Source organism: Carcharodon carcharias, chromosome 5, assembly GCF_017639515.1.
Source record: "Carcharodon carcharias isolate sCarCar2 chromosome 5, sCarCar2.pri, whole genome shotgun sequence".
NCBI lineage: Eukaryota > Metazoa > Chordata > Chondrichthyes > Lamniformes > Lamnidae > Carcharodon > Carcharodon carcharias.
In genome coordinates this window covers 123,272,874-123,299,867 of record NC_054471.1, presented here as the reverse complement: position 1 = coordinate 123,299,867, position 26,994 = coordinate 123,272,874, and the positions used below count along the sequence as shown (strand labels likewise).

Genomic DNA, 26,994 nt, shown 5'->3' with positions numbered 1-26,994 from the left:
ACTTTTGATACATAAAGCTGATGACTGTTACCGAACTTGTTATTTCAGGATAGGTAATGTTTGCAATGCACACTACTGAACTTATCCAAGGTTCTTAGAACTTAAGGATAAAGTGAAACTAAATATATGTATTACGTGTTACCTGAGAATCTACCTGAACATTTTTGTGCATTTAGGTTGCCTGCTTTCTTAAATACTGCTAAAGTCCAGTGAACTATCCAATTTTGCTAAATGTGCTGTTACTTACAATATAATAACCAACGATGTACCAGAGTATAAGATATATGCTACAAAAATGTAAATTATACATTGAAGTTGCCAACATTTAATTATATTAAACAATTGATGTTGAACTTGCTTACCTGACTGACAGACAAAGGTTCCTCTGTATTTTTTTCATCTGTTGTTTTTGGAACCTCTAGTCTGTCTATGAAAGTTTGCAGCTCCTTCCTAAATGCTTTCATTTGAGCATTGATCCTGTAGAGAAGTTCATGTTCTCTAATCCTGCTGCTTTCATCTTCTTCCTCCATTCTGCCAAACAGATCACCATTTGCTACATAAATTCTTGCTTCAGTTATAATTGTGCTTGTGTCTGTGATCAATCGATCGATAGTTCTGCTCAGTCGCTCTGCCTCCAGCCGTATGTCCGACATCTGCTGTCGGTCCTTGAGGTTTTTTTGAAGCAATCTGCCATCTGTAGAAAATAAAGACCTTGGTGGAGTCTGTAAGCACCTGATGTTGCGAACTTCTTCAGAGTCACTTTCTCCACCAATGGGCCCTTCTCTTTTCCTGTGAGGAGGCCGAGAGTCATCATCACTTTCTTTTTTTCCTGTGTCACTTTCTGCATCACTGTCTCTGGGGCTGCCGCGGATGCCCAAATGGGATGCCAGGTCATAGCGCTGCATATTGGACATCAGTACACGATTTTCATATTGTAGTTGCATTACTTTGCCACTGAGTTCATTGATTTGCATCCTAGCTGCCTTTAGTTCCTCTTGAAGGACTTCTGTAACTTTGGAATTATCATTATTCCTGGATATATCCTGCACACTTCCTGTTTTATACTTGTATTTATTGACTTCAGCAGAAAGTCGTTTATTTTGGTCTTCCAAGTCAGCCAGATTTCGTCTCAGCAATTCAGCTTCATCCTCAACAAGCTGCAAGTTCTGTCTTAGTTCTGACACAGTTTCACTTTGATCCCGAAAAGCAGAAGCACCAACACCAATATAATCTTCACCACCCACTCCTTCTTTCTCATAGTGGCCCCTTATATCATCCAACTCAGCCTTCAATCCTCTATTTTCAACCTCAAGCTCAACTATCTTTCTCCCCAGGATATTGGCTTCTTCTTCCACTAGCCGGAGACGAAGTTTTAGTTCAGCTTCTCTGGTTGTAGGAGGTCCTCCTGCTTCACCTTTTGGCAAAGGACTGTCCAGATCCCCATAAAAGGATCTGTACTTTTGCAGTTCGCACTCAAGTCTATCTTTCTCTTTATCAATTTTTGCCATTTTCTTACGCATTAGAATTGCTTCTTCCTTGACAAACTGTAATTGGCATTTTATATCATCATTGTCCTCCTTGGGGTTAGGGGTGGGGTGGGTTGGGTGGGGGGGGGGGGGGGGGGGGGGGGGGGGGGGGGGGGGGTGTTAATTAACAAAAAAAGATTCTCATGTCTATCATTTCAAGTAACATTTATCAATGAAGCAATACAAACAAGTAAAATTGACTTTGTATAACTGTGAATCAGTGAAATAGTGCAACAGTTTCAGTTTTTTTTCATGCTTCTGAAGATTTCTATTAGAATGAATACTTTCAGCTACCAGCATCTGAAAAGTTAACAACAAAGAAAACTTGTTTTTGTATAACAACATTGACATAATAAAAGATCTCAGGGTGCTTCACAGCAGTGTTAAAAGCAAAATTTCAAACCGAGCCTCATAAAGTGATATTAGGGCAGAGGGCCAAGAGCTTGGCCTTCAGGGTCTGTCTTAAAGGAAGAAAGAGAGAGATAGAGAGAGTGAGAGAGAGAGAGAGAGAAAGACGGAGAGATTTGGGATGGCAGAGAGGTTTAGGGAGGGAATTCAAGAGCTTTGTGCCTAGGCAGCTGAAGGCATGGCCACCAATGGTGGAGCAATTAAAATCGGCGATGTTCAAGAGATCAGAATTAGAGGAGCGTAGATGTCACAGGGGGTTGTGGGGCTGGAGGGGATTACAGAAATAGGGAAGGGTGAGGCCATGCAGGGATTTGAAAACAAGAATGAGGATTTGGCATTACTCAACCAGGAGCCAATATAGGTCAGCAAACTCAGGGTTGATGAATACATTATACATATAACTAAAATATCAGAAAGGTGCACTATTCAATCTAAAATCCATCTGAATTTCATGAAATAATGCTGGAATGTACTGACAGAATTAATTTGTTAAAGATTACATCATAAGTCAACTGATCCAGACGCAGATTGGGGAGCAAGACTGCACCATGCTTCAAGCTCACTTATTTGGTTGAAGGCAGGCTATGTTCAGATTTTTAGGATTATCTTGACAATAATCCGATGATTTTGCAACTTGTATATCATGAATATTGGAAGCCCTTCTCTTTAAAGGTGAAATGTTTGCAGAGGTAGATTTTCATTTTACAATAAGAGATAATGGAAAAGAAGCACTGAGCCCATGATTCTCAGATGCCAGCACTGCATCCCATTAGAACTGGTTCATCTCAGGACAGCAGCTACCTCTGCCATTCAAGTCAAAAGGCCTCACAGAAAAATGGCTCAAGGTTTATTGGAGTCAGTGCTTAAAGCTTAAATCAAAGTCTATGGCACAATAAACACCAAAGGACAGGAGTTCAAGTAGGCAATAAGTTTAGAGGTCTTCTAGGGTCAGTTTAGAAGGAAAGAAACAACAAAATATTCTTTAAGTAGGACTCTGAAATATACAAGTACCACTGTACTTTTTAAGTCCCTTCAGACTACCTTTCACTTACCTTGCATGCCTATTTTGCCATAATGCTCCATTGACATCCTAACAACAACCTAAAAAGAAACTGGTGGGGGAGGTGGGGGGGTGAATTTTAACTCCAAAATTGGTGGGTTGTGGTCAGATGAGATTTTTAAAATTTTAACAGCCAATCCATGCACTTCCAGGATTAACAGAAGCAAGATATCAAGATATTCAAAGGCATACAACCTGCTCCCAGCAGGTGAGTTAGTCACTTAATCATTTTAATAAGGATGGTAGTCTCAGGTTTAACATGTTTTCTAGGTTCAACCCTGGTTTCTCACGTTTTCTAGGTGTGACAAGCCCAGCAGCTCAAGTGAGCGAAGGAAGGCTTTGGAGAAAAGCTAAATGCCTTTACAGCACTGCTTGTGGGCCAGTAGGAGCTGGAATGCTTCATCCCAGACTCCTAAACTAACCTGCTACCCTTACATTAGAACACAGCCCAGCCTGATACAAAGAATCCCCGATTGGGGACTGCATCCCAACCCGCAAACAAACCCACTCCTCAGGAGGAAGATCGAATTCATTGAACAAACCCCATTCCTAACTGAGATCAGACCCACAACCCTCACCGCGCCAACTAGCAGCAGCAGGCTCCTTACTGGGGCTAGAAGTCTGTTTTGGAGTCTTCAGTGCCTGATTAGAAACTATCAATCAGGATGTCTTCCTGATGGGGATTTTTCTATTGAAGAAAATGCTTCTTGTGGAGATAAATCTCTACAGCATATGTTGAAAACCTTTAACCCTCAGAAAACTTGTCCTCATCAAGATTGGGCCCTGAGTAGCCGAGTGAATATGTAAAAATTGCACAAAAGCAAAATACCACAGACGCTGGAAATCTGATATAAAAACACAAAATGCTGGAAGTACTCAGCAGATCTGGTAGCATCTGCAGAGAAAAAATATTAATATTTCATGTCGATGACCTTTCATTAGATAAAAATTATACTTTCCCTAAATTTGGGTGTGTATAGAGGGGATCCCCTTACAGCATCTGCTTTTGGAAGAAGAATGCTTTCTATAATTAGAAGCATTTTACAGTCAGTGGACACAATGCTCATCAACCAGGGACAGCTAAAGGTCACTGTGGAAAAGGCATACCCATGGGGATAAATTATGCTTTCAAAGCAACACAGCAACAGTAGCAACCCATTTAGATCACTAGTGAGCTGAACTTTGAACAAACTGATACATGTCCATAGTATATATCCAACACATTCGCAAGCAGGTTATCTGCTCCACACTGTTGAGAGAAAAAAATATGGCTAATGAGAGGTGGAATGTGAAATTCCACGAAACAGTTTTAAACTCTTGGCTTTAATCATAGAATCAAAGACACTTATGGCACAGAAGGAAGCCATTTGGTCCATGAATCTGCTGTCTGAGAAACAGCTATCCAGCTTAATCCCATTGTCCAGTTCTTGGTCCGAAGTCTTCCAGGGTATAGCATTCTAAGTGCATATCTAAGTACCTTTTAAATACAGTGAGGGTTTCTGCCTCTACAACCCTTTCAGGGGTTCAATGTCACTCTAGGTGAAAAGATTTCTCCTCAACTCCTCACTAACCCTTCTACCAATTACTTTAAAGCTAGGCTCCCTGCTTGTTGATCTCTTTCCTAAGGGAAAATAGATCCTTTATACCCACTTGCTCATAATTTTATCTTGCACTCCATGTAGCATCCTTATTATTCGAGAGTTGCTAATCATGGTTCAAGCCGTAATCTAACTGCAGGGCAAGACGAAGAGGCCCCCAGAGCTACCTCAGTCGGTACAAGGATTGAACCCACACTGTTAATGTTACTCTGTACCATACTCTAACTACTAGAGCTAATTGACCCCTCATAATTTTATACACTTTAGTTAAATCTCCCCTCAGCCTCCTCTGTTCCAAAAAAAACCCCAGGCTGGGATTTTCCCTGAAATCAGGCAAAGTGCATTAGCGGGCATTAAAAATCAGCACTGCACCCACTGACCGCAATGGTGGGTTTTTGCGCCCTATCGTGCTCTCCCGGTTTAAGAAATTAGTGATCCACAGGGGTCACACTGTATTGCTGATGGGCGGCCTTTGATTCACCCGTCCCGCCCATGACCTCTGAGCTCCCTAACTCCGGGCATCATATTTAAAGGGTACCCCTGCACAGTGTTTGCACTATCTCAGCTGAAGAAAGCTGCAGGAAACAAATAGCATCTAAAGTGCCTAAATTTAGTGACGCCTCACTGGAGCGCCTGCTGGAATGCAGTGGAGGCCTGCTGCAATGTCCTCTACTCCTGCTCTGGACACAGGACTGCAGGCAATTGAACCAATCCAGCTTGGGAGGTGGTGGCAGGGGTGATCGGTGCCACAATGCACTGCAAAAGAGGTCATCCACCCAGTGCAGGAAGAGGATGAATGATCTCCTCCATTTCTCCAGCGTAAGTCACCCATATCATTACTCTCAACTCAAGCATTCATAAGCCCAACCCACATTCACAAGGATCTCACTCACTGCCACCTCAAGAGACATCACCACTCATTCTCACACACCGTCAAATCGCCATCTGGCCTCACCTCCTCTAGAGCTTGCAACCTTATCCTGTCCAGGGCTCCACTGGCCACCCACACATGCCAGGCATCCTCATCATCATTACTCACATGTGTCTTGCTCACCCTTTCTCCATCTGTCTTCATGCAGGACAAGGTTGCTCACCATAAAAAGAGAGGTCCCAAAGCAACGGAGGAGTTGTCGTGATCAAGGTCCTCTCTGACTTTGAGAATAGAGCCATCCAGCTGACCATCGAGGATCTGGACCGCTCCTGTGCTGACGGTGAGGTCGGCAGCACTCAACCAAGTGATGTCCTTCACTACAACATTCATCAAACAACCATACTATGAGTGATGAGTCCTGTTTCACAGTCCCCTGCCATGCGCTAATTATCTCTTCTTTCTTTCGCAGACCCCTCTGGAAAGCTGCCGAGGTCAGGCAGAAGTCAGGCCATTGACTCCAGCTCCAAGGACACCTCAGATGAGGAAGCTGAGGGGAGCCACATTGAAGACTCATCACACTGCTCACTCACAATCTCCACCAGCGTGGAGACAAGCACCTCGGTGGGACCTAGTTCTAGAGTAGCCTCGGGATCATAATCTGGTGAGCACATCACATTTTCTGGTCCACAGCAGGCGGAAGCAGGGACTTCCCAGGTTGCCAACACTTGGAGAACTGCTGGAGGCCAGGAATCTGCTGAGGCCAAGTCAGATGAGACCAGATGACGAGCCTCCTCACTCGGTCCTAAATCAGTTGCTGGAGCTTCCATGACAGTCAAGGGAAAGCTGGAAGGGATTTCAGCTGCCCTCAGATTGCAATGCAAATGGAGGAGCGCACCTGCATTCAGTCTGAGGTAATAGCACCGGCATGCCAATGCTCCAACGTCAACACTGGTAGGATGGCAGCCACCATGGAGACCTTGGTGCAGGACATTGGTCCTGCACTGCTGCGTGAGCTGCACTCCATCGCAAAGGCCCTTGGTAGCATCCATCAGTGTCAATGCAAGAGGGGATGGGGCATCTTCATTTCATTCCAGCTGCCCCTTCTCCTCAAGGAGACAGCCAGGGGCCCTCGGGCACCCATAGGGAGGAGGACCAGCAGCTCGATATCTCAGGGCCATCCACCCAGGTGACTCCAGGACACTCCGGCCAATTCAAGTCCCCTCTTCTTGTGATCCCACTAGCTCCAGCTCCACAGGCCAAGGGGCGTGCAACTGGCCCACAGTAGGACCCCAAAAGCAGGCTGGGGCCCTCCAGTCTTTGCCATCCAGAGGAAGCACAGAGAAGTCATCACAGACAAGGCACAGCAGTCAGCAAGCTACCTCCATCTCTGCTGTGGATGTTGGAGGAGCAGTAAGATGTAGTGGGAGGCTAAGTAAAGTGAAGATGTAGTTACACAACGTGATCACTGTTGTTAAACACTTGTACATAATGGTCACAAGTGAAAATATACTCCCAATTATTTCATGTCTCCTTGTGTATGCCTCCTTTTTATGCTGAGCTTTTTAATGTCAATCAAGTGTGAAACCTTGGTTTCTGCACACACTAATGGCAATTGTTGGTATCCTGGGCCTCTTTTCTGTACAGTGTGTTCCATTCTGACCACAGTGAGTGTCCTGTTTTAATGTCACTCTCCTGATCAGTAATGCCCACACCTTGAAGTAAAGCGTGGTTGCTGCAAGAATCTCGTATCCAAGTGTCGCGGGGTCCCATGATGTGCTATGTTGGTTCTGCACCATTGAAGTGGAGGTGTCCTCCTACCTCATCTGCATTCTTGAGATGTAAAGATGTGGTGTTGAAGGGAACAGGTGATGATGCTTGCAGAAGGCTCATGTACTCTGAAACTCCATGTGCCCACAGTCCCTCAGCAGGGTCTCTACGCTACAAACCCACTCACAGAGATTATGTGTGCTGCTGTCAGCCAGACACTTGTCTGGAGAACCTTTCCACCTCAAGTTGATGAAGCAATGGCCCACTGGTGTGCAGGTTTCCAACCTTGAGTGTGCAACCCTGAACTTGTGACTATTGCGGGAAGAATGGTATCTTATAAAGTTGGTGGACAGCGATATTTGTCCCATCGCCTTCACTCTCCAACAGGTTACTGATGCAGCTTGCAAATGGTGATCTCAGAGGGCCACATCAGCCTTTAGGCCTGCCCTGGAATCACTCATCCTTTCTCCTTTATACATATCTTTCTCTTTGAATGTAAATTTTCCATTGTAACACGAGGCTTTTAATTTTACCTCTTCTAACAATAACATCCTTTAATTTCACCAATTTTATTAGTAAGCTGAGGGAAAAAAATGAACACATTGGTTGGCGTCTTCTAGCTAGATGCAAGATTTCTTTTGAATGGTTTATTTAAAAATACAACTTGCCTCCTTGAAACCTATGTTTCTAAATTTCCCCATGTTTATTTAATTACCATTTCAAACTTACTTCTTTGTATACATCAAAGCCTCTAATCCAGCTGGCTTTAATCCAATTAAGACACACACACATACACACACATAGACACAGACACCACAAGACTCTATTTTAAAAATAATTTCCAATAACAGTATAGACATTAATATCTCTTCATGACAATGACTTCTCTCAGCAGCAGTCTGAGGCCACCGCACAGGCATCATCAGCCACGTCCTTTGTGGGTAGCCCTTGTCTCCAAGGAGCCAACCCTGCATGCTGTGTGGTCCCTGGAAAATGTCAGGGACCTAAGTCCTCCTGAGGATGTAGGAGTCATGGACGCTTCCTGGGTATCTTGCGCAAACGTGCATGATATATTCGTTATAGATGCAGATCAGGTGAGCATTGAGAGGGTGGAAGCTTTTGCGGTTCACTGCTTGTTGCCAGGGAGATTCAAGAGCCACATGAGTGCAGTGGATGACACCCTGCGCCATGGAAATCCAGAAATCTTCGCAAAGTCCAGTGCTCTTGCCTCATAGCTCATCTGATCTCTGTCAAAGTTGGCAAAATTATGTGCCTTGGCAAAAATGGCATCCGTGACTTCCTGGATACATTTGTGGGTGGACGCTTGCAAAATTCCACAGAAGTCCCCAGTGGAGACCTGGAAGGAGCCACTGTCATGGAAGTTGAGTGTGGCTGTAATTTTCACTTCCACTGCCAGTGGATGCCTTCCAAGTCTCCATGGCACCAAATCCTGCAGAAGGTGACATGTGTGCATGATCAGTTCCCTTGACATGTGCAGGCGTCAGCGATGCTGGTTCTTGCTCATATGCAGGTAGCACATGCGCCATCTTTAGACCCTGGGTCTAGTGCGGCTCCTATTCATGACGGCTCTCTAGCAATCATCCTCTGCATCTGGAGAAGGCCCTGCTGCCCCTTGGTCTTGAGGGTTCTGCTCCTCCCTTTGGCAAGACAGGCACCTCCATTGCATTCTTCTATTTCTTCTCTCCTGCCTATAAGCAATAAGGTAGTCAGCGATAGCACCAGGCTCCATCTTCGTGACGGTCTCCTCACTGCAGTATCAATGAGGAAGAAACAACATTTGTTTCCTAAGGTCCACTTTTGATCAAGGCATCACCTGTGATTGTGGTCTCAAGACCCACTTATGCATGCTAGAGTTCCAGCCCCCAAAATCCAAAATGATGCTCAGTGGGATAAATGTTGACCGCAACCCCCCAACCCCGCCCCAACCTACATGACTGACTGCCAACAGCTTTGGCCACTTGACTAGTTGTTCTGCTCTCATCTCAGGCATTGCATCATCCTAACCTGCACTCCAAGATTGCATAGTTTAGTATGACCATGGGGGTGAATGTTCAGTGTCTACCTTAGAATAATTTAGGGAGTTTGGAGTGTTCCCCTCTGTGCGTGTTCCATGGCCACTTCTCCAAAGGGGATCCTCAAGCTTGTTCAGTCACCCAATAGTTCTGCTGTGCCATAAGACTCTGTTGATTTTGAAGGCTGCACACAAGGGGTTAAAACTAGAGGAGCAATCATTGCCATTTTGAGGAATTAATGTTGCTTGAGTGGGCATAATTGTTTCATTTGTCTGACTCCATTCATGTCAATTGAGATGGTAGTAAATTGTCTCAGCTGTGGCAGTGACCTCAATTTTGAACTTATTTTCCAATTGGGTAGCCATTTGCCTCCCCCCAATCCCCCCAGTCATGTGTTTGTGTAAAACCTTCCCCGCTCTTCGCTCCCAGTGAAGCACTTCCCCTTAGGCCCCTTCCCTTTACTTAGTGCTGCCTTGCCTCTTCCAGAATGGAGCCCATGCCTGCAGCGCAGTAAAAGCCAGCCACGCCCTAACCCTGATCTGGTCGCTGTGCAGACTTGCCTGAGAGATACCCATGAATCCACAGCATGCTTACGTCGAAGCCTTGTGCTGATTCCCACGAGTGCTGCGCTTAGTTGTGCGAACTAACCTCGGAATTCCCAGCAAAGTGCAGGTCGCCAGCTGCACATTGTTTCAATGCTGTTGTAAAACACGTTCTGATTTCACACCAATGTGGGATTCAGATTCAATGTGGGGGGATGATTCTGGCGAGTAAGCATCTTAATGAGATGTAAATATATGATGATGGCATTCGCCACGGGAAACGCGGCCCGCCATTGACAGGAGGAGCACACAATCGCTTCCTGCTTTTACGGCGTCGGAAATCGTGCCTCAGGCCTTCTCGTGAGATTTTGCGATCATGCCTGCCAGGACACCTGCCCCAATCGGGACTGGAAAATTCCAGCCCCAGTCTCTCCAATCTTTCCTCATAGTTAAAATTTTCCAATCCTGGCAATATTTTCATAAATCTCTGTAATCTCTCCCGTGCATTTGCATCCTTCCTGTAATGCAGTGATCAGCATTGCACACCAGTACTCTGGCTGTGACCTAGCCAGTATTTCATCACCTCCCTACTCTTTTTATTAGACATGGTAGTGTAGCGTTGATAAAACTGGTAATCTCAAGGCCTAGACTACTGAATGCAATAAACAGGAGTTCAAGTCCCACCTTGGGCGATTGTGGACATGAATTCTTTCAGTGTCAAATTAGCTCAGCTGGTATCATAGTCACATTTGTTTCTGAAGGTTCTTGGTTCAAGCCCCATTCTATAAGCCTTGAGGCATAATTCGGGTCAACACTTCAACATATACTGAAGCACTGCTGCATTATCAGGAGTGCTACCTATCATTAGTTTTTGGTATGCATAATGTTAAGGTTCAATCCCTGTACAGACCATTAGGAGTTTATTTTTAGGGAGAGAGTGAACCTGTGGGAAAACAGTAACAAAGGCCAACAGGTACAAGTGGTAGATAAGAAACAATGAGTCTGGAGAAAGTAAATCTGAAGGTAAACGTTGTGACAGTCAGTGTGAGAGGAGAAAGACAGCCTGTGGGGAAACAGTGTGAGAGGCCAATTGATAAAAGCAGTAGCATGGAGTTAATGAGAGCATAACTCAGTCTTTCAGCAGTCAGATTCTAAGAAAGAAGTGAAATGCCGGAGACAAGGAAGTGTGCACCTGTTCATGGGCAAAGCAGCGAAGTGGCAGAAGAGCTATAAATTACAAGTCCCAGAAAGTAGAGCTCAATCTAAGTGTTCGGTGCTAAAGGAATGCCAGCATCAGGGAGAGATGCAAAAAACACCCAAAATGACGTCAACCCAAAGGAAGGAGTTGGCATGTGAAAGCAAGTTCTCAACTGGGGAAAGGCCAACTGCCCTCTTGAACAGCTGCAGTCCACCTCGTGTAGGAACCACCCACTGTGTGGTCATGGAGGGGGTTCCTGGATTTTGACCGAGTGACAGTGAAGGAGCGGTGATATAATTCCAAGTCAGGATAGTGTGTGACTTGGAGGGGAACTTGTAGGTGGTGGTGTTCCCATGCATCTCCTGCCCTTGTCCTTCTAGGTGGTAAAGTGTATGGTGCTGTCGAAAGAGGTTTAGCAAATTGCTGCAGTATCTCTTCTAAATGGTATACACTGCTGCAACTGTATGTCAGTGGTGAAGGGAGTGAATAAGGTGGTGGATAGGTTGCAAACTGCTTTGTCCTGGATGGTATCAAGCTTTTTAAATATTATTGGAGCTGCACTCAGCCAGACAAAAGAGGACAATAAAAAGCTACGTGAATGTAAATCAGTGTCAGAGCAATATGAGGTATTCAAAGAGGATTCAGAATAAATATTTTTCCACAGAAGAAAAGAGTGGATTCCCATATCGAAAGCCCCTTGGATGTCAAAGAGCATACAAAGTAAGATGACAAAATTAGAGAAACCTTTGTCAGATACTGAGTGCTCAATGCTGCAGGAAGCCTAAAGGAGTAGAGAAAATCCAAGGGTGAAAATAAAAAGGAAATTAGGAAAGCAAAATGAGGGCATGACAAAAATATGTGCAAGTAAAATTATGGAAAACCCAAAGGTGTTTTATAAATACATGAAGAGTCAGTGGATAACTAAGGAAAGAGTAGGATCACAGAATCACAGAATTTTAATGGCACAGGAGGCCATTCAGCCCATCATGTCTGCACCGGTTCTCCAAATGAGCATTATGACCTAGTGCCATTGCCCTGCCTTTTCCCCGTACCTTGGCACATTGCTTCTATTCAACTAATCATCCAATGCCCTCTTGAATGCCTCGATTGAACCTGCCTCCAGCACACTTCCAGGCAGTGCATTCCAGACCCGAACCACTCGTATTGTGAAAAAGTTTTTTCTCACATCACACTTGCTTCTTTTGCAAGTCAATTTAAATCTGTGCCCTCTCATTCTTGATCCTTTTACAGTATCCTTCTGTGCTGTTAAGATTCTGTGATCCTACTCTTTCCTTAGTTATCCAGACTCTTCTTGTATTTATAAAACACCTTTGGATTTTCCTTAATTTCAATGGGAACATTGAAAGATTAAAAAGGTTAACTTGTGTGTGGAGGCAGAAGACATGTGCATGGTTCTCAATGAATACTTTGGGTTGTCTTCACAAAGGAGAAGATAATGTAGACATTGGGATGAATTTAGTCAGGGTGACAGGAGACCCGAAAGCTGGGGGGGGCGGTGGGGGGCTAAGGAGGGAAGAACCCTGCCTCGGTTTTTTATGGGCCTCCAGCTGCATTTTGGGCCCATCCGGCAACTAATTACTTGGCTCCCATCCCTTTAAGGGCAGAGATCCTGCCTCCGAGGGCTGTTGGCCAATCAGAGGGCCAGCAGCCCTTCAGTCTCAGCAGCAGCATTGGGAGCAGTGGCCACTCCTGGGACTGCATCCAGCTGAGAGGAAACGACCCTCACAAAGAGGTGATTGGATCATTTGGCAACTTCAGCAACATCTGCACGAGCACTCCCACAGTCAGAACCCTATGGCTCTACAATAGCTTGTGCTTTCTCCTCTGATTTCCAAATACTTGTGAAGCACATTGAGAAAATCAGCATTAAGGACTTCACAGGTCTCACTGTTTCCATCAAATCTGTTCTCACACAACAGAAGCCAGGCAGGTGTTGACAATGGTGAGGAAACTGCTCTCTAATCTGCTCTATAGCTTTCTGCAGCCTCCCTTCACTGACTAGTCAGGAAAAAAAACTTGTATAGAGCTAGGCAGCCCCTGCAGCTGCCTATGTTTATTGGCATCTTCTTCTGGTTATGAAAGCTCCACATCACTCGCAATGGGTTAGTGCTGATGCCTTTCTCCAGGGTAAAATTCTGCAACATGCAGATCGCCATGGTGAAAAGGAAGACTTTTGCAAACTATATTATAATGCATTGTCTGAAAAGTCTATGTAATGGAAGAGTCATTTGCAGGTCCAAACTGCAAGCTTAAGTTTTTTTAAAATTCATTATAAGGCTGTGGGCATCACTGGCTTGGCTGGTATTTATCGCCCAGCCCAAATTACCCTTGAGAAGATGGAGGTGAGCTGCCTTCTTGAACCGTTCCAATCTCTGTGGTGTAGGTACACCCACAGTGCCATTAGGAAAGGAGTTCCAGGATTTTGCCCCAGCGACAGTGAAGGAGCAACAATATATTTCCAAGCCAGGATGGTGAGCAACTTGGAGGTGAACTTCCAGGTGGTGGTGTTCCCATCTATCTGCTGCCCTTGTCCTTCTAGGTGATGGTGGCTGTGGGTTTGAAAGGTGCTGTATAAGGAGCCTTGGTGAGTTCCTGCAGTGCATCTTATAGATGGTAAACACTGCTACTACTGTGCAGCAGTGGTGGAGGGAGTGAATGTTTGTGAATGTGGTGCCAATCAAGTGAGCTGCTTTGTCCTGGAGAGTGTCAAGCTTCTTGAGTATTGTTGGAGCTGCACTCATCCAGGCAAGTGGAAAGTATTCCATCACAATCCTGACTTGTGCCTTGTAGATGGTGGGCAGCCTTTGGGGAGTCAGGTGAGTTACTCACCGCAGGACTTCTAGCTTCTGACCTGCTCTTATAGCCACAGTATTTATATGGCTAGTCCAATTCAATTTCTGGTCAATGGTAATCCCCAAGATGTAATAGTGGGGGATTCAGAGATGGTAATGCCATTGAATTTCATTGATGATTAGAATCGCACTTGCTGGAAATGGTCATTGCCTGGCACTTGTGTGATGCAAATGTTACTTGCCACTTGTCAGCCCAAGTCGGGATACTGTCCAGGTCTTGCTGCATTTGGACATGGACTGCTTCTGTATTTGAGGAGTCGCGACTGGTGCTGAACATTGTACAATCATCAGTGAACATCCCCACTTCTGACCTTATGATGGAGGGAAGGTCATTGATGAAGCAGCTGAAGATGGTTGGGCCAAGGGCACTACCCTGAGGAACTCTTGCAGTGATGACCTAAAACTGAGATGATTGACCTCCAACAACCACAACCATCTTCCTTTGTGCTGGTATGACTCCAAACAACAGAGAGCTTTCCCCCTGATTCCCACAGACTTCAGTTTTGCTAGGGCTCCTTGATGCCACACTCAGTCAAATGCTGCCTTGATGTCAAGGACAGTCACTCTCACCTCAGGAGTTCTGCTCTTTTGTCCATATTTGAACCAAGGCTGTAATGAGGTCAGTACCTGAGTGACACTGGCTGAATCCAAACTGAGCGTCAGTGAGCAGGTTATTGCTAAGCAAGTGCCGCTTGACAGCACTGCTGATGACCCCTTCCATCACTTTACTGATGATAGAGAGTAGACTGATGGGGCAGTAATTGGCCGAGTTGGATTTGTCCTGCTTTTTGTGTTCAGGACATAGCTGGACAATTTTCCACATGGCTGGGTAGATGCCAGTACTGTAGCTGTACTGGAACAGCTTGGCTAAGGGCGCGGCAAGTTCTGAAGCACAAGTCTTCAATGCTGTTGCCGGAATATTGTCTGGGCCTATAGCCTTTTCAGTATACAGTGCCTTCAGCCATTTCTTGATATCACATGGAGTGAATCAAATTGGCTGAAGACTGACATCTGTGATGCTGGGGACCTCCACTAGAGGCTGAGATGGATCATCCAATTGGCACTTCTGGTCGAAGCTTGTTGCAAATACTTCAGACTTATCTTTTGCACTGATATGCTGGGCTCCCCCATCATGAGCATGGAGATATTTGTGGAGCCTCCTCCTCCTCCAGTGAGTTGTTTAATTGTCCGCCACTATTCACGACCAGATGTGGCAGGATTGCAGCACTTAGATCTGATCCGTTGGTTGTGTAATAATTTAGCTCATCTGTCACTTGCTGCTTATGCTGTTTGTCCTATGTTATTGCTTCACCAGGTTGACACCTCATTTTTAGGTGTGCCTGATGCTGCTCCTGGCATGCCCTCCTGCACTCTTCATTGAACCAGTGTTGATCCCCTAGCTTGGTAGGGGGATCCCCTAGTAATGGTAGAGTGGGGGATATGCCAGGCCATAAGAATACAGATTGTGATTGAGTACAATTCTGCTGCTGCTGATGGCCCACAGAACCTCATGGTTGCCCAGCACTGAGTGCTAGATCTGTTCAAAATCTAATCCATTTAGCATGGTGGTAGTGCCACACAACATGATGGGGGGTATCCTCAATATGAAGACAAGACTTCATCTCCACAACAACTGTGTGGTTGTCACTTCTACTGATACTGTCATGGACAGATGCATCTGCGGCAGCAGGTTGGTGAGGATGAGGTCAAGTTTGTTTGCCCTTTTGTTGATTGCTGCATTATATCTTGCATATTATACATGATGCTGCCACTGTGCATTGCTGGTGGAGTGAGTAGATGTTTAAAGTGGTGGATAGGGTGCCAATCAAGCTGGCTGCTTTGGCATCAATGGAGTTGAGCTTCTTGAGTGTGGCATCAAAGAGCCCTAGAAAAATTGGAGTCAATGGCAATCAGGGGGAAATGTCTCCTCTGGTTGGACTTATACCTAACACAAAGGAAGATGGTTGTGGTTGTTGGAGGTCAACCATCTCAGTTCCAGGACATCACTGCAGGAGTTCCTCAGGGTAGTGTCCTAAGCCCAACCATCTTCAGCTGCTTCATCAATGACCTTCTTTCCATCATAAGGTCAGAAGTGGGGATGATCGTTGATGATTGTACAATGTTCAGCACCATTCACAACTCCTCAAATACTGAAGCAGTCCACGTCCAAATGCAGCAAGACCTGGACAATATCCAGGCTTGGGCTGACAAATGGCAAGTAACATTCACACCAAGCAATGACCATCTCCAACAAGAGAGAATCCAGCCTTCACCCCTTGACATTCAATGGCATTACCATCACTGAATCCCCACTGTCAACATCCTGGGGGTTACTACTGACCAGAAACTGAACTAGACTATAAATACTGTGACAACAAGAGCAGGTCAGAGGTTAGGAATCCTACACAGGTAACTCACCTCCTGACTCCCAAAAGCCTGTCCACCATCTACAAGGCACAAGTCAAGAGTGTGGTGGAATACTCTCCACTTGCCTGGATGAGTGCAGCTCCCATAACACTCAAGAAGCTTGACACCATCCAGTACAAAGCAGCCCGCTTGATTGGCAACCCATACACAAACTTTCACTCCTTCCACCATCGACACACAGTAGCAGCAGTGTGTACCATCTACAAGATGCACTGCAGGAATTCACCAAGGCTCCTTAGACAGCACCTTCCAAACCCACAACCACTACCTATAGAAGGTCAAGGGCAGCAGATAGATGGGAACACCACTACCTGGAAGTTCCCCTCCCTTCCTAACAGCACTGTGGATGTACCTACACCATTTGGGCTGCAGTGTTTCAAGAAGGCAGCTCACCACCACCTTCTCTGGTTCAACTAGGAATGGGCAAAATATGCTGGCCCAGCCAACAAAGCCCACATCCCTTGAATGAATAAAAAAACTGGCCAAGGCTCCTTCAACAATTCCAACACCTTCCAAATTCATAACTTCTGACACCTCGAAAGACAAAGGCAGCAGATGCTTGGGAACATCATCACGTTCAAGCTCCCCTTCAAGTCACACACCATCCTGACTTGGAAATATATCACTGTTCCTTCACTGGGTCAAAATCCTGGAACTCCCTCCCTAACAGCGCCGTGGGTGTGCCTGCACCTCAAGGACTGCAGCGGTTGAAAGCGACAGCTCACCACCACCTTCTCAAGAGCAATTATGGATGGACAATAAATCCTTACCACGCCAGCTATGCTTACATACAATGAATAAAAAAAGCAAATCTGCACACCTTCAACATTTTCCAAAATGTTGCATGCCAAATAACAGACGTCAGTTGCACAAAACCCGGAAATATGCGTGCAGTCCTCAGGGTTCATTGTGCTGCTCAATACCATATGACAACAAGCATTTTGTTGGCTTTCGGTGAGGCTGCTGAGAGATGACCTCCTGCCTGACCAAAAGTGGATAGGCTTGGGGGTGGCAATCGATTTTGGCAATTTCTGATCATACTTCCAGTGCCTAATGCTGAACTTACACTGCCACTGCTAACATAAGGTGTGAAGGACATCTAAAAATCTGAACTGGAAGAGATGCAATAAGTTATTACGTTGTAATAAATTTATAACTTCATGGTGCTAATTTTTACTTTCGGTGGACTTGAGGTTTTCGGTGGGCAGTGACTGTGTCATCCACTTAATGTTCTTGCGTGAGGCCTGAGCCATGTTGATGCTTGGGCTTCATTTGCAGGGAAATATAATGGTGTGATCATTGAATCAACACTCAAAGTCAGCGTAGCTGAGCAAAGGAGGCACACAAAATTTGGTGACTTCTCCCCACAACTGGAAGTGAGAGCGTAACAAGAAAGGCAATCTTGGGAAGTGGTGGGGTGGTGGAGCAGGGGGGTAGGAGGTGTTGGGGTGGAGTCTGAGGGCATGAAGTACCAACAGTTAATGGGGAAAATTTATGTAGGCTTTAATGCTCCTCCTGATTCCACAAATATCTTTAAAACTTAAGGGTCCCATTTTTCTGAGCACCGAACTCTCTACAGTGATCTCTTTAAGGATTAATAGTAAAGCTGTTCTATATCTAGCACCAATGGGTAGAGTGTGTGCTGCACACATTCTGCTCATTAGGACCGGAAAATTGCATTAAGATCCTATATACGGTACATCTTGGGATCCCTACATGCATGCCTTAACATGGTGTCAGCTTGATCCAGGTAGTCACTCTGGCTGCCCAATTCCAAGGCCTCCTGGAAATGTCAGTGGGCCTATTGGGAGGGGAACAAAGCAATAAGATCAGCACTGCAATTTTTTGAGTGCTACTGCCCTGTTCCTTCTCAATGGGGATAGGGAAAATTAGCCCCCATAATTATGTAAAAACAAATTTGAACAATTCATCCTAAAAAAATACAAAACATTGCATCTTTTTATTTTCTGTTAAAAATGGTGTCCTGTAATCACACAGCTACCAGCATCAGTCTTCAAACGTCCCTTGAAAAACTGACACGGTGCTGTTAAAAATCAATTATAAACCTATTATTGATATTGCTAATGTACATTTCATATTTGCTCATCTAAATCAATTTCCCTCTGACAATAATTTGATACAGAGATGATTTGATTTTACAAATAAATGTTTTCTATTATCAATATAGATTACTTTATATAATATGTCTTGAGCACAATCACAATACCTCGTGAGTGACCAGTTGAGATTTCTTTTCAGATTTTTGCAGGTCTTTACTTCCTCGTCGCTTTAATGAAGACTACAAGGGAAAAGAAATCAGGTAATCATGATGATAATTTTTAATTTAACCACCAGTGAATGGAAAAATATTCATTACTATTTAGCATAGTCAAATAGTACATTCATGAAAATTCCTTTGAAACTTCCTTACCATCAGTACTACACCCTTCAATGTTCATTTGTCACATTTTATTTAATTTTAGTGCATGTGATTGGATAGATTCTAACAACAAATTAGCAAAAAAAATCAGCACACAATAAGTAATGTTTCTTCATATTCAACTCAGTTTTAACAAGCCAAGTGAGATTAAAAATACAATTTAAAATATTATGGTACCAAATTGTGCAATTCTTACCCCAACATCTAATGCTACACATGCTAAGTTTTAAGGCAAATGCATTATTTTTATTTTTATTTAGCTGTCATGTTTTATGCTAAAAAAATTTCATTTGTATATGTGAGGTACCTAAAAGGGCTGCATTTTGTCCACTGCTAATACATTCAGATCCTTTATATTATTCTCAACCCCCTAAGCTATACATTTTTCTCAGCTGCCCTTCATAAAGCTTAACATATTACACCTATCCATCTATATTATAGTATCACATTCAGTAAACAGTACATGCATTTCATTGAAAACTCATTACAAGTATCTTCAATACCTCCTATTCCTGTAGGAGTTGCTAATAATATGTATTTTCAATGTTAAAGATACCACGCAGTGTGAAAAATAACAGCTGTTTTTTTATGCTTGAGAGTATATTATTCATAGCATGCAGCTGGCTGACAGGTTTACAAGAATCATTCAAAATATTTACTGAATTTCTTTTAGGCCAGCATCTTTTTTCTCAGTAACAAGGAGGTTGATTTAAACTGGTGTGGGCTTTAGCCAGTTACACATTTCAGGCCTAGGGTATTTTAATTACCAAGCTTCATTTAAATGCCAGTGGTGTGGAACAGGCGTGAAGAGGGTGCACAGCAACTGGTAGATGAAGATCAGGCAGCCAAATGTAAGTGACAGGGAGAGGAATTTACTGGACTTTAATAGAAATCAAAATCGGGAGAGATGTATAACAATGTATAACAAGATGGTTGAATTGATGTCGCCCGTTTTACACTGCCACCAAAATCAAAATTATGCCCAATGTGTTGTAAGTATCGGGCATAGTTCAGTAGGTCTTATTAAAGTATTTGTACTCTTAGGTAGTTCAACAGATAGTATTTATTAACCACTAGAAACTACATACATAAGTACAATAAAGGTCCACACTAGGAGCTGTCTCCATGCTTGCTTCTGCACACAGCTCTGTCCAATACTACACTGACCCCCTAGGTGCAGGTCACGTGTTCTCTTACATCACTGTGTGGCGGTGCTGTACTCAGGCCCACATTAACCCTTTGTGTGCCAGAACCTTATACCATACCTCGACCCAAGTCTTTATCCAATTTTTTACAAGTTATCCCAGTTTACCGCATGTACTGTATTACATCATTACTAGCAGCTCGTCTCCCCATTCAAGTCTTTGAGTTCAGAGGTACAGGCGGTCTCATGACCTTATAACCCTTCCACATCTTGTTCTCACCACTGTTGAAGGAGCAGCAGGCTCTGCTACTAGAGGTAAACGTTGTTGAACTGGAGGTTGTTCAGGCATTTGGGTATCTTTTCATTCTCTTTTTCCTTTCTTTTTGGCATTGAATTGCTCTTTTTCGATTCCCCAATTGTAGTAATCAATGGCAGTTGGTTTATCCTGCTCTTTATGGGGTGAACCATCTCTGGGCTCATCCCTATAGTGTTTTTTCCCTCTTCTTCCTTTATGCAGCTTGGGCGCATGCTAGAATGGAAGCTGGCTCTTCCTGTTGTGATGGTGTGACTTGGTAGTAAGCTCACTGTTGTTTTTGGCTCTGTGGTGTGCTGTCGCCAATGGATGGCTGCTACTCAGTTCCAGCATTGCTGGTGGCACTGTCATGCGGGCTGGGGATTACAACATCTGCTCTATGGTCTCAGGGCCTATCTCTACATCTGGCACTGGAGCCAGAGGTTGAGGCTCTTCTCATTGCTGATTCCTCTCCTGACTGTCATCTGCTCGAGGTATCATGGTAACCATCTGAGTGATTCACTGTCTGACCAATGTGGGGCTTCTGGCACCTGTTGCAAAAGTGGACAAACCTGCTCTGCAAACAGAGAAGACAATTCAGAGCTGACGTTCCAGTCGAGAGAATCTTTCTTGTTGGAGCTCTCAGGAACTTGCAGTTCTGTACAATTTACGACAATGGTTGTGTTGACACCTTTTGCTGTTTTGAGGAGATTCAGGGCGACACAGATATCTCTGCTAAAGAGGGAAAAAGACTGGTTACAGATGACATACATCAGCTGAAAGGTTTATTTGCTGCCATACCTCAGTGGTTCCAGAATCATACCTGTGACCCGAAGTCAGATTCCTCTGGGCCCATAAAGTGGTGTATCTGTTGTTCCGAGCCAGAGGTCTCTCAGCCACAGTTCTTCGTCCAATAGGAACACTGGCTCCCATGTTCAATTACATTTGTGAAATGGCCATTAACTGAGATGTCCGCATTCCAGAATGAAAATCCAGGATTTTTGGCCTTACCCAAGAAGTACGGTTGTGTGTCCTCTTGGAGTGCTGCCTCGACATCGTGAATCCTCTTGGGATCTTCTGTGTGTTTAGATGTTCTGGCTTTGCACAGCTTTCCGGAGTGTCCTATTCAGTTACATTGAAAGCATTCGGCTGAAATTGTCAGATATTGATCATGTATATGGGGGCGCTTTGCTCCACAATGCTGGCATGGTCGTTCTATTGGTTGGGTAGAATATTGCTTCCTTTCGCCTGGAATATCCCTGTTTCTGTGCCATTTCACTAGCTGGACAGTGGAGTTTACTTTGTACCATGATTTGCTTTCTCCCCTTATTATGGAGCTGCAACTGGATTTCAAATCGCCTGACAATCTGAATGGCCTTCTAAAGGCTTTGATTTTCCTTTGCTTGAAGTATGTTTGAGAGTGCATCTGCCACTCCTACAACTATTCTATTCCTGATTAGCTCAGATTTCAAGTCACCATAATCACAGGGTTCAGCCATTCTGTACAGCTCAGTAATGAATGAGTCAACAGGTTCCCCTGACTGCTGGACACATTTATTAAAGTTAGACCTTTTATTTAGCAGTATTTAACTTTTTTCAGAACCTGTGTTGTTCAGGAATTTTAATTTTTTTGCTCACCCCTGCTAGGTCCGCTGACTATGCATACTCTGGGATATGCATACTCTGACTTCCACGAGATTCAATGGAGTCTTCTGCTTTTCTCTGGCAATTTCCTTCTGCGTCTTCACTTCTTGAGCTTTTCATCAGGTCAGAATGCTTCTTTGACTTTTTTCTTTGGTTTTCCAGTGTTTTAATTTTTTTCTACAGTCTATGTGAGGTTTTGAGTTGTTCAGCCATGTTGTAAGTTGTTGGGCTAGTTCAGTAGGTCTTATTAAAGTATTCGTAGTCTTAGGCAGTTGAATAATATGTATTTATCAACCTCTAGAACCTATATACATAGGTAAATTAAAGGTCCAAACTAAGACCTGTCTCATGCTTGCTTCTACAGGTGGCTCTACCAAACAAGGCACTGACCCCTAGGTGCACGTCATGTGTTCTCTTACATCACTGTGTAGGCAATACTCTACTCAGTCCCACATTAACCCTATATGTATCACACCCTTCTACTACACAATGTATGAGTGAAATAGAGAGAGAAACAAAAGGCAATTCTCCAATTGCTTACATTTGTTTTGTGTTTTGTAAAGTTTCAAAAGTGTTCTTAACTAAGGAAGTGAAAGGCAGAATTAGAGAGAGAGATGAGGGTGAAAGAGAAAGACGAGGTAAAGACACAGAAAGAGGGAAAGGAGAGACCGTATTTTTAAAATCTAATGTTAATTACATTTTCAAAATGATCAATTGAATTTTGAAGCCAATTGATTATCCATCTCTATTTTCTTGACAGAAAAAGTCATTGCTATTTGCATGTAACTTTGAGCTAGAACGGGATAGAGTAACAAACAGAAAGATGCAAATAGAGAGAAACACATTAGAATTTCTTTTGTTAATGTTGAATTTTGAAGACCAACCAAGCTTTTGAGGGAAACAAGTAAGAAAGAAGATTAGGAGGGGAGGGGAAGAGGGAAACCTCTTAAGAGGAAAGAGCTCTACACTTTTCATTACACATTCCTGCAGGAGTAACTGAAAAAAGAGAAGAGTGGATTAAGGGTAGGGTAGAAGAAGGTAATAATAGCCCAAGGTGGGTGGGAGGGAATAGCAGTTGAATGGGTTACTCAAAGGCAAAGAAAGATCAAGGACATGGAGGAAGAAGAACGGGTAATGGGAAGGTACAGCAGTGGTGAGAAGGCCAGGGGAGGAATTTTCTGTGCCCGCTGGCATTGAGCGTACTCGGTGGCATGAGCGGACAATATAGCAAGAAGGTCAGAAATCGGTTTCACGGTGTCATGAAATCAGTTTGCGATCGTCTGCTCAGCCCATCAATGGCGGGCTGTGTTTCTTGCCATCGGACATCAGGAATCTCATTATAATACATCTGCATTTCATTATAAGCCCAGCCAGCCAGAATCATCCCCCCACGCTGGATGGTCCACCCACATCAGTATGAATGCACACTGACGTCTGTCACAGCAGCATGTATAAGGCGTGCACTTGATGTGCTGCACTTTGAGGGGAACTCAGAGGTGAGTGCACAATAACGTTACGCAGTGCTCAACCGAGTCACCTGTTGGACCTCAAGGCTGAGGCCTGTTGCAGGGGCAAGGGCTGTCCTGCGGTTGAAGTGACTTGGGGGTGGGAGCAAGGGCTACCCTGTGTTTGAAATGACTTGGGGGTGGGGGCAAAGGCTGCCCTGTGGTTGAAGGTATTGCACAAGAACGTGCAGGGTGAGGGGGAGAGAAGCGGTCACGCATTAGGGAAACCTGTATAAAGTGATCATTCTTCTACAGCTGAGGCAGTTCACATGCAACCACATTGACATGCATGGAGTCAGGTCTCTAGTTTATCTGCCCACTCAAGCAACTCAGGGGCATGAAAGTGCCACCAAGTGCTCCAGAGCTTTTCACCCCTCGGGCACAGACTGCAAACTAGTGGACTGCAGAACAGTTGGACGACTGGGCACATTGTACAATCCCCTTGCTAAAACCGGCCATGGAGCAGTCACTGGTGGAGTGCCTTACAGCCTCTTGCAATGCCATCACTCCGGTTTGGACCAGTCTCCCCCATGGTTCAAGCTAACAGTGCAGCCTTGCAATAATAAAAACAGAAAATGCTGCAAAGACTCAGCAGGTCTGACAGCATCCGTGGAGAGAGAAACAGAGTTAACGTTTCGAGTCCATGTGAATCTTTTTCAGAGCCATACGGACTCGAATCATGGGCCAGAATACTGCCATCGGCATGGTGGGGGGCGGGCCCGATGCGCAAAATGACGCGAGATGACATCGAGCATGCGTCCCAATGTCATGGCGCATCACTTAGATATTTCGCTCGGCGGACACGCGCCAGAGGCAGTTGCACGCCTGCCAAACTGTCAACGGCCTACTAAGGCCATTAAAAAAACAATTAAACTTGTTAGTAATGCTGCCCATCCAACCTTAAGGTCGGCAAGCAGGCGAAGAGCCCACGCGGCCTTTGAGTTTTTCAGGAAGTCTCATCAACGGTTAGGATGAAGTTTCCTGAAGGTTTAATAAAATAATTAAATAAATTTTGCGAAATGCACAAACATGTCCCAGTGCACGTGATAGTGTCACATGAGGAGACATGTTTAAGTAATTTTTTAGATCATTTATTGAAAATTTTCATTACCAATTTAACCTCCCTGATGCAGCTCAATGCCTCAGGGAGATTTGTGCGCTCTTTTGCGTGCATGCATGAAAGAGCACAGGCCCCGACTCTCCCTCCTCCCCCGTGCCTGCATAGGTAGTGCTGAGCGCTACCAGCCGCGTATTACACTAGGGCGGGCTTTAATTGGCCCGCCCATGTAAAATGGCAGTGCGCAGCCGATTGCAGGTGGCAATCCGCACTGCGCCCGCCCTCGCCCACTCCAGCCCAGCCCACATGACACAGGTAAGATGCAGCCATTATCTCTGCCTATCTCGCCACAGATGCTGTCAAACCTGCTGAGTTTTTCCAGGATTTTTTGTTTTTATTTCAGATTTCCAGCACCCGCAGTAGTTTGCTTTTATCTGAGTGTAGCCTTGCAGTGCAGGTTTGGAGACTGCCTGCACCTGAGCTGAGAGCACAGCATGCAGTCCAATGGGCAAAGCTGCCGCCAATCTGTCAGGTAGAGTGAGGCGGAGGTGGTTAGAGTTTCGGGCAGCCTTGCAGCACAGTAAGCTCTGGCTATTGAAGTGGTAGCCAGCACTCTCCAGGATGAATTAAGGGGCCTTCAGACTTAACCAAGAGAGGTTCTTAGAACGTTCAAGTTAACCCACACGTCTCTCTCTCTTTCCTTCTGCAGGAGGTATACATCAGGGACATGGAGCCTGGTGAACCAGCTGTGTACCTCATGGCATACAGAGAGCGAAGACGACAGAGAAGAGCATGATGGAGATACCTAGTTGCACAGAGGGAGGAGCAGCACCCTCAGGAAAAGGGGCAGCTGGGGCTCCAGCACAGGCTGCTGAAGAGCCACAAGGAGCCATTGTCAGTCGGTGCCTAGCTAGATCCAGGGTCTATAGATGCCACCTTCATTCTTGCAGATGACCGACAACTAATGTCGCCGAAGGCTGCACCTTATGGTGCTGAAGGTGAGGATGTGCTCGAAGAGGGCGATGAGGCCAATGCACCAGCCAGACGATGCAGCTGCGCTCAGGAGGCCCATGTAGCTGCTAGATTTGTGGAGGATGATGACGACATGCAGTGAGGAGACACCAAAAGATCCTTTCATTGCACCTATGAACGTTTGACTCCAGTCTGGCTTATGGCAGCGCATATACCCTCTGTGAGAATGCTCCTGTCATGGAGATGCAGTGGAGGCCCCAATAGTTACTCAATTTCAAGATGATGATGACAACGTGCAGTGACGACACACCACTGATCCTCACATTGCCTCTGTGAATGTCTGACTCCTCTATGGTTGAGGGCAGCTCGCTTGCGCTCTGTGATCAGGGTCACATCATGGAGATACAGCCGTGAGGCTTTAAAAGCACTTGATCCTTTGTCAGCCTTCAGCACCTGACCCCTTCAGGAGCATAGCATCACTGGTCACAGATCACCGAATCCCAGAATCACAGAGTGCAGAAGAGGCCCTTCAGCCCATCAAATCTGCACCAACACATGAGAAACACCTGACCTACCTACCTAATCCCATTTACCAGCAACCCGCCTCCACCACCATCCCCCCAGGCAGTGCATTCCAGACCATGACCACCCTCTGGGTACAGAAGTTTTTCCTCACATCCCCCCTAAACCTCCTGCCCCTCACCTTAAACTTATGTCCCCTTGTGACTGTCCCTTCAACTAAAGGGAACAGTTGCTCCCTATCCACCCTGTCCATGCCCCTCATAATCTTGTACACCTCGATCAGGTCGCCCCTCAGTCTTCTCTGCTCCAACGAAAACAACCCAAGTCTATCCAACCTCTCTTTATAACTTAAATGTTTCATCACAGGCAACATTCTGTTGAACCTCCTCTGCACCCCCTCCAGTGCAATCACATCCTTCCTATAATATGGCGACCAGAACTGCACACAGTACTCCAGCTGTGGCCTCACCAAGGTTCTATATAATTCAAAACGACCTCCCTGCATTTGTAATCTATACCTCGATTGATAAAGCAAGTGTCCCATATGCCTTTTTCACCACCCCACTAACATGCCTCTCTGCCTTCAGAGATCTATGGACACACACGCCAAGGTCCCTTTGTTCCTCAGGACTTCCTAGTGTCATTGCTGTTCATTGAATATTTCCTTGTCAAATTACTCCTTCCAAAGTGTATCGCCTCACACTTTTCAGGGTTAAATTCCACCTGCCACTTATCTGCCCATTTGACCATCCCGTCTATATCTTCCTGTAGCCCAAGACACTCAACCTAACTGTTAACCACTTGGCCAATCTTTGTGTCATCCGCAAACTTACTAATCCTACCCCCCCACATAGTCATCTATGTCGTTTATATAAATGACAAATAATAGGGACCCAGCACAGATCCCTGTGGTACGCCACTGGACACTGGCTTCCAGTCACTAAAGTATCCTTCTGTCATCACCCTCTGTCTCTTACAACTAAGCCAATTTTGAATCCACCTTATCAAATTACCCTGTATCCCATGTGCATTTGTCTTCTTTATAAGTCTCCTGTGTGGGACCTTGTCAAAGTCTTTGCTGAAATCCATTTAAACTACATCAACCGCACTACCCT

General features: G+C 45.0%; 1 protein-coding gene across 1 annotated transcript in view; it reads right to left on the bottom strand.

Moving 5' to 3' along the window:
- The window catches only part of LOC121278394 (protein SOGA3), a 66,844-nt gene that overhangs the window by 263 nt on the left and 39,587 nt on the right, over positions 1-26,994 (bottom strand). Inside the window, exons 4-5 of the mRNA XM_041188771.1 lie at positions 18,531-18,602; positions 363-1,577 (exon numbers count right to left, since the gene is read on the bottom strand). Coding sequence (XP_041044705.1) covers positions 363-1,577; positions 18,531-18,602 — 1,287 coding nt within the window. The remainder of the gene's footprint in view (positions 1-362; positions 1,578-18,530; positions 18,603-26,994) is intronic.